General features: G+C 24.3%; 5 protein-coding genes across 5 annotated transcripts; 3 read left to right on the plus strand and 2 right to left on the minus strand.

The window, feature by feature from the left end:
- Window positions 1-1,462: 1,462 nt before the first annotated feature.
- Window positions 1,463-3,121, minus strand: SRAE_2000324000 (Hypothetical protein; the record flags this gene model as incomplete). The annotated part of the gene is made up of 2 exons (XM_024654410.1): window positions 1,463-2,287; window positions 2,870-3,121. 2 exons carry the CDS (start codon window positions 3,119-3,121, stop codon window positions 1,463-1,465), a joined length of 1,077 nt encoding a protein of 358 aa, XP_024507784.1.
- A 381-nt stretch (window positions 3,122-3,502) lies between these two features.
- SRAE_2000324100 (Chromo domain/shadow and Chromo domain-like and Chromo domain-containing protein) lies at window positions 3,503-4,881 on the plus strand (the record flags this gene model as incomplete). The annotated part of the gene is made up of 4 exons (XM_024654411.1): window positions 3,503-3,658; window positions 3,704-4,190; window positions 4,237-4,535; window positions 4,582-4,881. 4 exons carry the CDS (start codon window positions 3,503-3,505, stop codon window positions 4,879-4,881), a joined length of 1,242 nt encoding a protein of 413 aa, XP_024507785.1.
- Window positions 4,882-5,816: 935 nt separating this feature from the next.
- SRAE_2000324200 (Pleckstrin homology-like domain-containing protein) lies at window positions 5,817-7,071 on the plus strand (the record flags this gene model as incomplete). The annotated part of the gene is made up of 2 exons (XM_024654412.1): window positions 5,817-5,915; window positions 5,956-7,071. The coding sequence occupies 2 exons, from the start codon at window positions 5,817-5,819 to the stop codon at window positions 7,069-7,071; spliced, it is 1,215 nt and encodes a 404-aa protein (XP_024507786.1).
- A 135-nt stretch (window positions 7,072-7,206) lies between these two features.
- On the minus strand, window positions 7,207-8,692 carry SRAE_2000324300 (Glycosyltransferase 2-like domain-containing protein; the record flags this gene model as incomplete). The annotated part of the gene is made up of 4 exons (XM_024654413.1): window positions 7,207-7,530; window positions 7,647-8,313; window positions 8,376-8,478; window positions 8,602-8,692. The coding sequence occupies 4 exons, from the start codon at window positions 8,690-8,692 to the stop codon at window positions 7,207-7,209; spliced, it is 1,185 nt and encodes a 394-aa protein (XP_024507787.1).
- A 277-nt stretch (window positions 8,693-8,969) lies between these two features.
- Window positions 8,970-11,647, plus strand: SRAE_2000324400 (EF-hand domain and Complex 1 LYR protein family and EF-hand domain pair and Nicotinamide N-methyltransferase-like family-containing protein; the record flags this gene model as incomplete). The annotated part of the gene is made up of 12 exons (XM_024654414.1): window positions 8,970-9,125; window positions 9,201-9,321; window positions 9,440-9,475; window positions 9,531-9,721; window positions 9,823-9,962; window positions 10,022-10,032; window positions 10,079-10,309; window positions 10,454-10,591; window positions 10,648-10,700; window positions 11,034-11,187; window positions 11,233-11,313; window positions 11,364-11,647. 12 exons carry the CDS (start codon window positions 8,970-8,972, stop codon window positions 11,645-11,647), a joined length of 1,596 nt encoding a protein of 531 aa, XP_024507788.1.
- Window positions 11,648-12,139: the final 492 nt, after the last annotated feature.

Raw genomic sequence — 12,139 nt, forward strand, 5'->3', positions numbered from 1 at the left:
AGTGCTAAGTAGTAAAAAAAGTAGCTATAAAATAATGAATGAGAAAATTGTAAAAATAAATTTTTTCTGAAAACTAAAGGATAATGCAAAAAGTGTCGGCTTGGGCTTTTATATAAAAAAAAGTACACATTAAGATTATATATATTATTGATAAAAAAAAAACTTGATTGTTCAATATAAAATAAATTTAAAAAATACTGAAAAACAGTAAAAAAAAATATTAAAAGATATTGTTATAAATTTTTCTAACAACTTTTATAATAATTTATTTAAATATAACATGACAGAATAAATGATAAATACTTTTATGTTCATTTTTTTATGTTAAAAAGATTATCAATAAAAAAATTTTTATCATAAAAGTTAAGAGTCTTGAACTTTAAAGAAATTTTTTATATTATTTAAATAATGATATAAAACACTCTTTTACTTTCATTTCAAATAAATCTTTTTTAAAAAATATATTTATATGTTATATAAAATTGTCAATGTAAAAATAGATAGCTAATTATTTTCTCATGAACATAAATTTCTTTAGTCAATAAACATATAAAATATAAAAATAAATACTTTTTTAAATGATAAAAAATTATGACAATAGAAAAATTTTCTTTTTATTTTTTTTAAAATAATTTTAGAAATTATATACTAATCATTAAATTGTTTTTAAAAGAAACTTAATTTTATTGACCTATTTAATGATATAAAATATTTTTATAAAAAGTCCTTTGAATAAATTTTTTAATGTAAATAAGAAAGTTGAATTATTATTTAAATAACAATAATAAAAATTTTTTAGAAAAATAATAATTGAATAGACTTTTGTTTAACAAAATAATGTTCAAAAGAATATGAAGATATATTATCAGCTGTTCTACAACATTTCGTGCCAAGAAACTCTTATAGGTTTTTTTTTTCAAATGAAAAATATTACTTATTGATAAGAGAGTTCAGAGAAATTAAGAGGAAAGATAAAACTTTCAATTCATTATTAAAAATTGACAGTCATCTAACCATAAGAAAAAGAAGTGTAAAGAAACAAGAAGACATAAGCATTAAAATAATTAAATTTAATGATAATTTTTCTTTTCACCGAGTCTTTTTTATACTAAATAAAACAAATAATTTTATATTATTTTAAAGCAAGAAAAAAATAAAAAAGGGATTCTTTTATTGCAAAAATAATACTATGTTAGATAATAATGTCACAATAATTAATTAGATTTTAATATATTTTATATTTTATTTAAACCTAATTTATAATTAGCTTTTTTATTTTTATATTGAAAATATATAAATTATACTAATATAAATTTTATATTAGTATATTCTTCATTTTCTTAGTTAGTATTATTAACTGTGTTTAAGATATATATTTAATTTTTTTTAGAAAATTAAAGATGAAATTTTAAAATTAGTCTTATAAAAAAACTTCTTTTGTACAAATAGATTTATTAAAACATCATAAATTTGGAGGAAGTGGTGGTGAAACATCAACGGCACCTTCAAATAAACGTGGCGGGGGTGGCGGTGGTGTTATAATGTTAAATTCATTATCTTTTAAATCTTTGTCAGGTGAATCCATAGACATATCAGAATCAGAATCACTAATATCAACTGGTCCCAAATTTTGTGACGACTCCTGAGAACAAGTCATCGATGCGGGTTTCGATGAAATACTATTATTTACTGTTTCCAATACTACATTTGAAGAAACAGTATAAACATTATCTACAATTATGGGTGGTGGTATATTGGGATTAAAAATTGGGGGAGTATTATAATAATTTACAACATATGAATGATAAGAATTTGTCAAGTTAACTGGAGGAAGTACTTTTGGTTTCATTTCCTCTTTCATTTGTGCATAAACATGTTTAATAGTAGTTATATCAATTACAGATGGTTTAGAAAGATTCTGATTTTTTTCTGGTATAGTCGAAGAAAATCTTGATTTTCTTGATACACCACCACCTAAAACATTTCCTATAATTTTTTCTTTTTCCAATGCAGTAATAATAGGACGGAATTCTTCTCCCTCCGGTACAAGTTTAATTTTTTGATCAACCATCATTTCCATTATCTCTTTTTTAACATCATCTGAGTTACGATAATTTTCAAAAGCTATATTTATCTTCGTATTCCAAACACTATTTTTTAAATAATATTCAGCTATCTCTTTTTTCATTTCTTCTTTGCTAATAGGATGTTTACTATTTTGAAGTTTTTCTTTAATTAGTTGTTTTACTTTCCATTTTGTCTCAGTTTGCCTAAAACGGTAAGCATCCTACAAATTAATTAAAAAAAAAAAGTAAAAATATATTTAATAAGTAAAAAAAAAAAATAATAAATAAATAACATATAAGATTTTCATAAATTTAATAAAAAAATATATGTAATACTACCATTTCATTTTATATGTGTTATGCTATTTTGTTTTATAGACGAGAAAATGAATGTAAAGAAGTTAGAATATTCAAAAAAATTTGAAATCTATTATAATTCCAAAATTATTATTGTTTTTATATTCAAAACTTTATGAACTAGCAAAAAATCTTTACTAGTTTCATAATTTTTCTGGTTAAAAATATATATAAAAGTAAAATATTTTGGAAAAAAAAATCTAAATTTGTGATCTTTAATCGTGCGCGATAAAAAAAACAGTATAAAAAATAAATAAACAAAATATTTTAAAAATTTTGTTCATTTTAAAATTTTGTGTTAAAATTGTGTTTTACTCTCTCTATTTTGTTTTAATAAAAGATTTTATCTGACTAATACTACCTAGAGGGTCGCCAGATAATACTTAAAAATTTAACATAAACACATTTTAATTAAGTACATAAAAAATTTGAATTTAAAAGCTTACCAAATTAGAAACAGTTGAAATATGTTTTTCAACAAATTCATCAAATAATCCCGAACCAAATATATATTTTTTAAGAAATTCATCAGTATCTTCTAGTATTTTTAATTGTTTTTCTATAACATCACTATTTTCAACGGAATCTTTTTTACATCGTTCTTCATATATTTTATTTGCTACACAATTTTCATTTTGTTGAGAATCATTTGTAATACTCTGTGACAGAATTTCATCAAGAATAAAGTTTGAATCCATCCGTAAATAGTGATATAAACAATGTTAATTGTGAAAACATCCTACCATTGCATAATAAACAAATTTCTTTTTAAGACCTTAAAGTTTGTAAAGGAAAAATTGTTTAAAAATTTTTGAAAGATGTTAAATTTCAAACGTAATTAGAAATGCAATTTGCACTTTTTTCCAATATTTTCATCTTGAAACTACACTCTTGGTTCTGTTTAAAATACGTTTTAATTGAACTTTGCATTTTTAAGTCAATTATTTTGAGTATATTTTATGTTACTTACTTTCTTTGTGTTTCAGCGCTCGATTTGACTTTATTTTAATAAAAGCTTTCTTGATTATCGTTAAAATAATTTATTTCATTTTATATCTAATTTTTTCAAAGGAAAAATTATGGGAAAAAGTAAAAAGAACATTAGTGAAAATGAGGAAGAATATGTTGTTGAGGATATCTTGGATGACAAATTTGAAGATGGAATAAGGTTTTACAAAATTAAATGGGAAGGTTATCCTATTAGTGATTGTACCTGGGAACCTTCCGAAAATCTCGTAAGTATTGTGTTTTTATTAATAATTATTTTGTAAAATTTTTAGTCTAAATCTTTAATCAAGCAGTATGAAATAAGTAGAAAAAAAAAGATTCCTTTTTCTAAAGTTAAATTAGATAAAGGTGAAAGTGACAGTGGTGAAGAAGACAATGAACCAAAAATGAAAGAGATTTTAGATAGTTGTGAAGAAAATGGTAAATTAAAATATCAAGTTTTATTTACTGATGGGGAATCTAAATGGTTAAAGGCCAAAAAGGTCAAAGGTAGACGTTTAGTGGAAGCTTTTCAAGCTAAAAAAACTAATGAAGAACTCAGTAGAAAAAGATCTAAAAATTTTTCAGAAACTGAAAGCGAAGTTGAAATTACTTCTAAAAAAAGAAATTATAGTAGATCTATTTCGAGTTTTGACGAGGTAAACTCGCCCGGTTCAAAAAAAAGTGAAGGGACCAGGAAAAGTTCTAGAATTTTGGCAAGAATTTGGGACAATACCATTGAAAGAGGTAGTTGTACTCCAACTTCTGCTCTTGTAAAAGGTAAATAAATTTTTTTTTGGTCTTATTTTTTTTTTATTATTTTTAGATTTTAGTTCCATTCCAAATACTCCATCTACTCCTAAATCTCAATCAAAAGGAAATTCTTTACCAGAAAATCCTACTTCTTCTGAAGTTAAAAATAACGTATTTTCCAGTGAATTGTCTAATAGCAAGAAAAATAATAACAAAAAGTCAAAAGTTAAATCAAATGAAAACAAAAGAGAACATTACAATATTGAAAAAATTGTCGATCATCGTGTTGTCGATGGCATTAAAGAATATAAAGTTCGCTGGGAAAATTGTTCTTCTGAAGAAGATACATGGAAACCTTTAGATACTTTTAAAGTAAGTTTATAATATTTTGTTAAGATTTATTTATAATGTGTTTAAGGATTCAAATTTGGTTACTGAATACGAAAATTTAACAGTATCTTTGAAGTCTAGTAAAAGCACAAGCAAAGCAAAATGTGGTTTTCTCCAAAGACTTATGAAGAATACAAAAAAAGGAGTAGCCTATAATGAGTCAGAAATCATTGGAATTCTTGATAAACATTACAACAAAGATCATGATGGGTTTTTTTTGGTTCTTTTAAAAAATAAAGAAATAGTCTATATCTGTCCAGATGATATACCATCAAATTTTAAAGAAGAATGCATTCATGCTGAAAGAAAAAGAACTTTTAATTGTTGAAGGCACACCTATATTTTTTTAATTATTAAATGCGTCGTATTTTTACAAAATGAAATAATGATAGCTTTATCTTTATAAATGTTGCTGCTAATTTCATGGCTTCTAATTTTTTTTTTTACAGTTTTTGTAGTTTATTTAAAATTGCGACCTAAAATTGTGCATTTTTTATACTAAAACAAAATTTTTTATTTTTAATATGGCACTTCCTTCTAAAAATTGTTATTAGGTGTTTTTAAAACAAAAATGTTCAAGGTTTTTAAATAATGTATACTGAATATTTTTTTTCTATAAAATTACTTATTCAACATAAATATTTTAAACAAAATTACAACTTTTGAAGTATTTTTGTTACAATATTTATATTTTACGTGATGTAAAAAGAATTGAAATGAAGTACACTACATTTTTTTGAAAAAAAATAAAAACCTGTAAAGAGTACTATTTAGTATAAATTAAGAAATAATTATTTTAGTTGCAATCATTATTATATAAAAAATTAGAGTCTCCTTTAATTTGTGTTAGTAAAAAAAAATTAAAAGATCAAGTGAAGGTAACTGATAAATTATAAAATAAAAATATTTTAAACAATTTATTATAATGTTTGTGCTAACATTCATTTATAAACAAAAAAATATATAAAATATAAAGTTTACATCTAAACAGATAAAATAAACAAAAATTAACTTTTCAAATATTACCTATTAAATATATACCATTAAAAAAATATATTTTTCAAGTGATAAATAAATATATGTTTCATCCTGCACAGAAATATAAGTAAAATAACCTTAATAAATTTACGTGTCACCCTGGAACAGGAAGTACTTTTGTCACGAAACGCGCAAAATTTTGTATTTTGGAGTATCATCTATTGTCTTTAAAATTTTTCAACTTAGTGTTTGTAGAAGTTATAATAGGAAATTTTTTTTATTACTATGACTATTGAAAGTTTCAAAGAAAAGCTATCAACATTAAATAAATGTTTTGTAGATAAAATAACAGAAGAATTTAGTAAAACTCCTCATGCTGATTTTGTAAGTTTTTATCAAACTTTTCTTTAATTTAATTTTTTAGACACCTTGCATGTTAGATTATATTAAACATTTAAGTGGTATTGATGATGAATGTTGTGACCACTTTTCTAGGACTAATGGTGTATCAAGTCCAAAATTTCCAGCTCAAAAAATTACAGAGAATCCTTTACTGCCGACAATTGTTCCAAAATTACCTCCACCAGAACCAGTTAAAAGTGGAAGAGTAGGAGGAAAAATAAAAAGAAAAGCTTCAAGTAGTATAGATGATGAAATGAATAATGATGAAGATAGTGGATCAAGAAAAAATGGCACCTTTGTTGTTCCTGCTGCTCCAAAATCTACGACATCATTTGAATCTAAGCCATCTTTATTTGGTAGCAATGCTAAGCTGCCAGATTCTTCAAAACCAATTCCTATGTTTAATTTTCCTACAATGGACTCAAAAACAACATCTACAAATATTTTTACATCACCATCTAGTTTGACAGATGAGAAAGATAAAAATGTAACAAAGGAAAAAACGTATAGTATTTTTAACAGTGGTACTTTATCAGATATTTCTAAAAAACCTGAGGATTCTGATAATGATAAATCAAATACTAAACCATCTTATCCAAGTCTATTTGGTTCTACTGATAATACAAAACCAATGTTTTCTTTCATGTCGGCTCCTGTTAGTCAAGAAAAAGATGGAAAAACTCAAACTAAATCAACATTACCAACATTTTGTTTTCAACCTAATACAACAGTTAGTGAAAAAAAAAATGAAGAGGAAAACAAAGGTGAAGAAGAGAACGACGAGGAAGAAGAACAGCAAGAAAAGTATGATCCATTACAAGCAGACAAAGATGCATTATATAATGTGAAATGCTCTCTTCATCAGCTAATTGACAAGCAGTATGTTAAAAAAGGTGTAGCTTTCATTAATGTAAAAGAATTAGATGGAAAAAAAGTTATAATTGTAAGAGCAACAAATGCAATTGGATCAATTCTTATTAATACTCATATAAATGAAAACTTAAAAGTAGCCAAATTGGAAGGAACCAAAGTACGATTATCATTTCCAAATAGTAATGGAAGTGAAATGGAAACGTGGATTGCACGTGTACCAGGAGAAAATGACGTCAAAGAACTACTTGAAAATTTGAAGTTTTAACTCTCTTTTGTCTAGTATATACTATAAATAAATATTTACTGATGTGTTTGGCAAAATGATATTTTTTCTATCATATTTCAAAAAAATGTTTTTAAAAATATAAAATTACATCCATGAATGTCAAGTACGCTGCCGTCATAGTTCCATTTTTGTTAATTTTATTTCAGATAATAGCTTAGGATATATGTTTTCTAAATACCATTTAAAAGGTTTACAATTTAATCTCTTTCTTAGTTCTATTCTCTCTTGAATACTTGAAATTTCCATATCTTTTGCTTTGGGTCTTGCAAGGTAAAATTGTTCCTGGTACTCATCAAACCATACTTTAACAGTTCGAAGGCTATTATAAAGATTGCTGTCAGTAAGTTCAGGTTTAGATTTGTATGGTCTTCGATGTCTAAAAACGTGGCCTACTCTACTACAAGGGACTAATTTAACACCATCTCCACACAACCATGCCTAAAAAATTATAGCAATGAAATATTGAAACAAAAAACCACAAAAAAAAATACAGCATTCTTAGATAAAAAGTTATCTGTATTTTTTGTTCTTAGTAAAATGAAATTAATACTTACTCTAATACTCATTTCAACATTCTCTGCCCCCCATATCTCCATTCCCATATCGTATTCTCCTTGTTCTTTAAAGAATTTTCTATCAACAGCTAATAACCCTCCTGGCATCCCGGGAGAGTCTACTGGAATAATATGATTTTCTTCTTTATCAAAGTAATCCCATGGAATGTATTCCCATCTAAAATATAAACTCCAATCAAAGCCACTTTTTGCAAACATAGCTTTTGTATAATCAAATTTATTGGGATTAATTAAATCTACTATTGGTAAAGCTATAATTTTTGGATTTTTTTGTATTTCATGAAGTAAAGGTTCTAACCATCTATCATTAGGTTCACAATGTGAGTCTAAAAATACTAAGACATCTCCTTCTGCATGCCTTGAGGCTAAAACTTTAGCCCTTATTAAACCTTCTCTTTGTGATGATCTATAAAATTTAAAAATATCCATATTCCATCCTTCTATAGATGCATATTCTTTCAAATATTCATCAATTATTAGCTCACTATTTGTATAGTCATCAAATAAAATAATTTCTTTTAGTAATTCTTTTGGTGTTTTATTTAAAATTCCATTTAACATTCTAATTAGCACACTGAGAGCTTCATTATGATAAACTATGACAATTGATGCTTTTAAAGTTATTGCATATTCAAGCTTATCACATCTATAATATATTAATATATTAAAATAATTATACCATCTTATATTTTTATTAGTAATACTTACAAAGGATGTGCTTGTTTCATTATATCTCTTTTTGGGCCTATTTTATCACTAACATAAGTGTTAAAACCAAAATTTATATATCCCCATTTTTGTTTTTCTTCCTCTACAGAAGATTTATTTTCAGTAATAGGAGCTTCAAAAATTGTTACATTACATTTTTTAAAATCATATTTAGCCCATTTTTCTAATTCTTTCATAGGATCTATAAAAGGGCATTCCGGAAGACTATTGTTACTATCTTTTATTTCATTATTATTTTCAGCCAATGTTAAAGATAGAAAAAATAATGTTAAAAAACTAAAGGATTTCATTAACATTTATGAAAAAAAAGGATATATATATATAGGTATTTAAATCAATTTAAGAAATTTATGGTTATTATTTATCTCATTTCCAAATCATTTTCATATTTTTTAAAAAGATAGTAATGTGACCTACATTTATATTGTGTGAAAGTAATATATTAATTTGTATACGATACTCTAAAATCAATCTTCTTAAGATTCATCATTGGTCTTAATGGTATCATATATATAAAATAAATATAATATAATACACTTTTTTTTTTTTCTATAATATATATGCCCAGAAATTATGTGTACAATATCCTCTCGTCATCGAGTTTTATCATTATATAAAAAATTTATAAAATTAGCTAAGAATTGGGAAGCTATAGAATCATCAAAAACATCCATTGAAAAAGAAAATTTTTTAAAAGAAATAAAAGAAACCTTTCGACAAAATAAATCTGTAAGTCTATTTTTTTTTATTATTTTATTTAATCTTTTTTTAATTTAGCATTATTAATTTTTTTTTTTATTATAGATAAATGATGATATCAAAATTAATGAACTTCTTCTAAAGGGTGAAGAACGTTATTATTTAGCGGAAACTTATAAAATTCCATATGGTAAACTAAGTTATTTACCACCATCTAGTATTTATTGTAAGAATTATGCTAATGTTATATAATATATATTTTTTACTTATTAAAATATTTATAAATTTGATCATATTTTTTATCTAAAATATGATTTTAATTTTTTTTATTTAATTTATTTCAGATGTCCATAGAAAAAACAAAACTTTCAGCCTTCGAGGTAGAGTGTCTGATGGAGAAAAGATGGTTGATGGATAATTTTGAAAATTCTTTAGAACATGTTTATAACTTCATTAGATGTTATTACTCTTCTTCTAAAATTAATGATGATTTGTTAAATGAAATAATAAAGATTTTAAAAATAAATAATAAATATATTGATAACATAATAGGACATAAAATTTTGCTTGAATTTCCATGTAAAAAAACATTTGAAAGAAATGTATTAAAAAAGATTATTTATAAGGCAAGTTATAATAATATGGATAAGTGTATATTTTTATAATTATACATTTGCCATATATATTTATAGTTATTAAAATTTTATTTAAAAAAAAATGTTTACAGTTGGAAAAGGAAGGATTCTCTGGTAGTGATAAGATGTATGAAAGATTATCATTAGTAATGGTTGATGATAAAGATAAGGATACAGTGTCATATAGAATATATTTTGATGATAAGTTAAATAATAAAATTATTATACAAGAGTATGTTGAACAATTAAGTTGTGGTACTACGGGTTTGTCGTGTTGGCAAGCTGCTTCAGTTCTAGCTTCGGTAATTTGTTTTGACAGTGAATTTAAAGAAAAATATAATTTCAAAGATAAGAATGTCCTGGAACTTGGTGCAGGATGTGGATTAACTGGTATTGCTGCTAAAGTATTTGCTGGAGTTGGTTCTTTAAAGCTGACAGATTGTAATGAGTTAGTAATTAAACAATTAATAAGAAATGTTGAAATAAATAAACTGGATTGTAAAGAAGTTTCCGTTTCGTACCTCAACTGGAAGGATGAAATAGAAAAAGGTTCTAATTACGATTACATCATTGCAGCTGGTTAGTTTTATAAAGAAAATGATATTAAAAAATATAGATGTGTCTACTTATTTATTCTTATTTCTATCATATAAATGATAAAAAAGTTTTATCAAAATGTATAAAAGACATTATATACATGTTTATTAAAATATATACTTTTAGATGTTGTTTATGATACATCAATTCTTGATTCACTTCTAAAGACAGTATCTAACCTTTTGAAAGAAACATCCGGCATGTTTATTATAGCAAGTACATTAAGAAATCAGGATACAATAAGAGAATTTGAAAATCAAATTGGTAATTTCTTTTTTCTATATTATATTAACATTTTATTTAATATTATATTTTTATAGATAAAAACAACCTGTGTTTAATGGAAAAAAGGATTTTTGATTATACTAAAAATGTTTATCTTCCTTTTTCAACAACCATTAATGCTCCAACCATAATACATTTTTTAAAAAGCATTTGAGCATGTCCTAATTTAATTGGACTTTATATTTTTTTTTTATTATAAATACCTCTATACAAATTATATTTTTATTAAATATAATTTTTTTTTATGTTGTTATTTTGTGATGTGAGGTAAATTGTTGTTACTTTTTTTTATATTTTTTGTAGTAATAATTTTTAATATTTTTAAAAATAATTGTTCTGTTAAATAATAATGATTCTATTGGTTATACGAGTTTTTAAAAGAAAAGTTTGTGTTTTTTTTTTAAATTATTCATTTTTATAGGGTTTATTTAATGCTAATAAGTATATTTCATTCTGCTTATTTAAAACTAGATTCTTTACAATGGTTGATATACCAAAAAAAAGAGATGGATTAAATGAGGTTTCATTGAAACAAATTAGTGAAGCATTTGAAATGTGTGATGAATGTGGAAAAGGTTTAATTTCGATTAAAAAGCTTAAAGTTGTAATGAGAGCTTTAGGATTTGAACCCAGACAAGCTGAAGTTGATCATTTAGCGGATGAGTTAAAAGAAATCTCTGGAAGAAAGTCTAGAAATAAAGGTATTAGAAAAGATTATAAATAAAATAAAATATTTTTTTTTTATTTATAGAGGAATTTACTGTAGGAGAATTAAGTGAATTATTAACAGAAAAATTTGTAAAATGTGACATTAGTGAGGCAACATCTGAATTGAAGAGTGCATTCATGATGTTTGACAAAGATCAAAAAGGATATATTAATTTTGAAGATTTAAAACGTGTTGTTGCAGAGTTAGGTGAAAATATTAATGATGATGAGTTGTGGGATATGATAAAAGAGGCAGATGCAACAAAAAATGGTCATGTAAATGAGAATGATTTTATGGCTATGATGAAAAAAACATCACTTTACTAAAAAAAAATATTAACAATAATTGTAGCAAAGCTTGATCTCCAACTAGTTTGTGTAAATTTTTATCAAGTTTTGATTAATTAGTTCTTTTGTATGACATTAAAAAGTAAAACTTTTTTTAATACATTTTTTTTTTACTTTGTGATAGTATTCTTACATTTGGGTCATTTGCATTAATCTAAAAGGACGTCTTTGAACTTTTAGATACCTTTTTGCTTTCTTATATTTTATTTGTTAGTAAATATATAATGTATAAATTTATATATGTCAGACTACGCACTTTTTCTCTACTTTTACCTAAAACTCCATTGAAATTGCTACTAGATAGTAGGAGACAATTTATACAATTTTTCTCTGTACATTCTTTCTTTCACTAACTTTATGTCTTTTCATTCCACATGACCAATTTTACTCTATTCATTCTGTGCCAGTCACTAGTCGACACGAATATAAAACTCAGCTGCACACATCAATAACAGTTGATTTTTTTACTAT

This window comes from Strongyloides ratti, assembly GCF_001040885.1.
Source record: "Strongyloides ratti genome assembly S_ratti_ED321, chromosome : 2".
Lineage (NCBI taxonomy): Eukaryota > Metazoa > Nematoda > Chromadorea > Rhabditida > Strongyloididae > Strongyloides > Strongyloides ratti.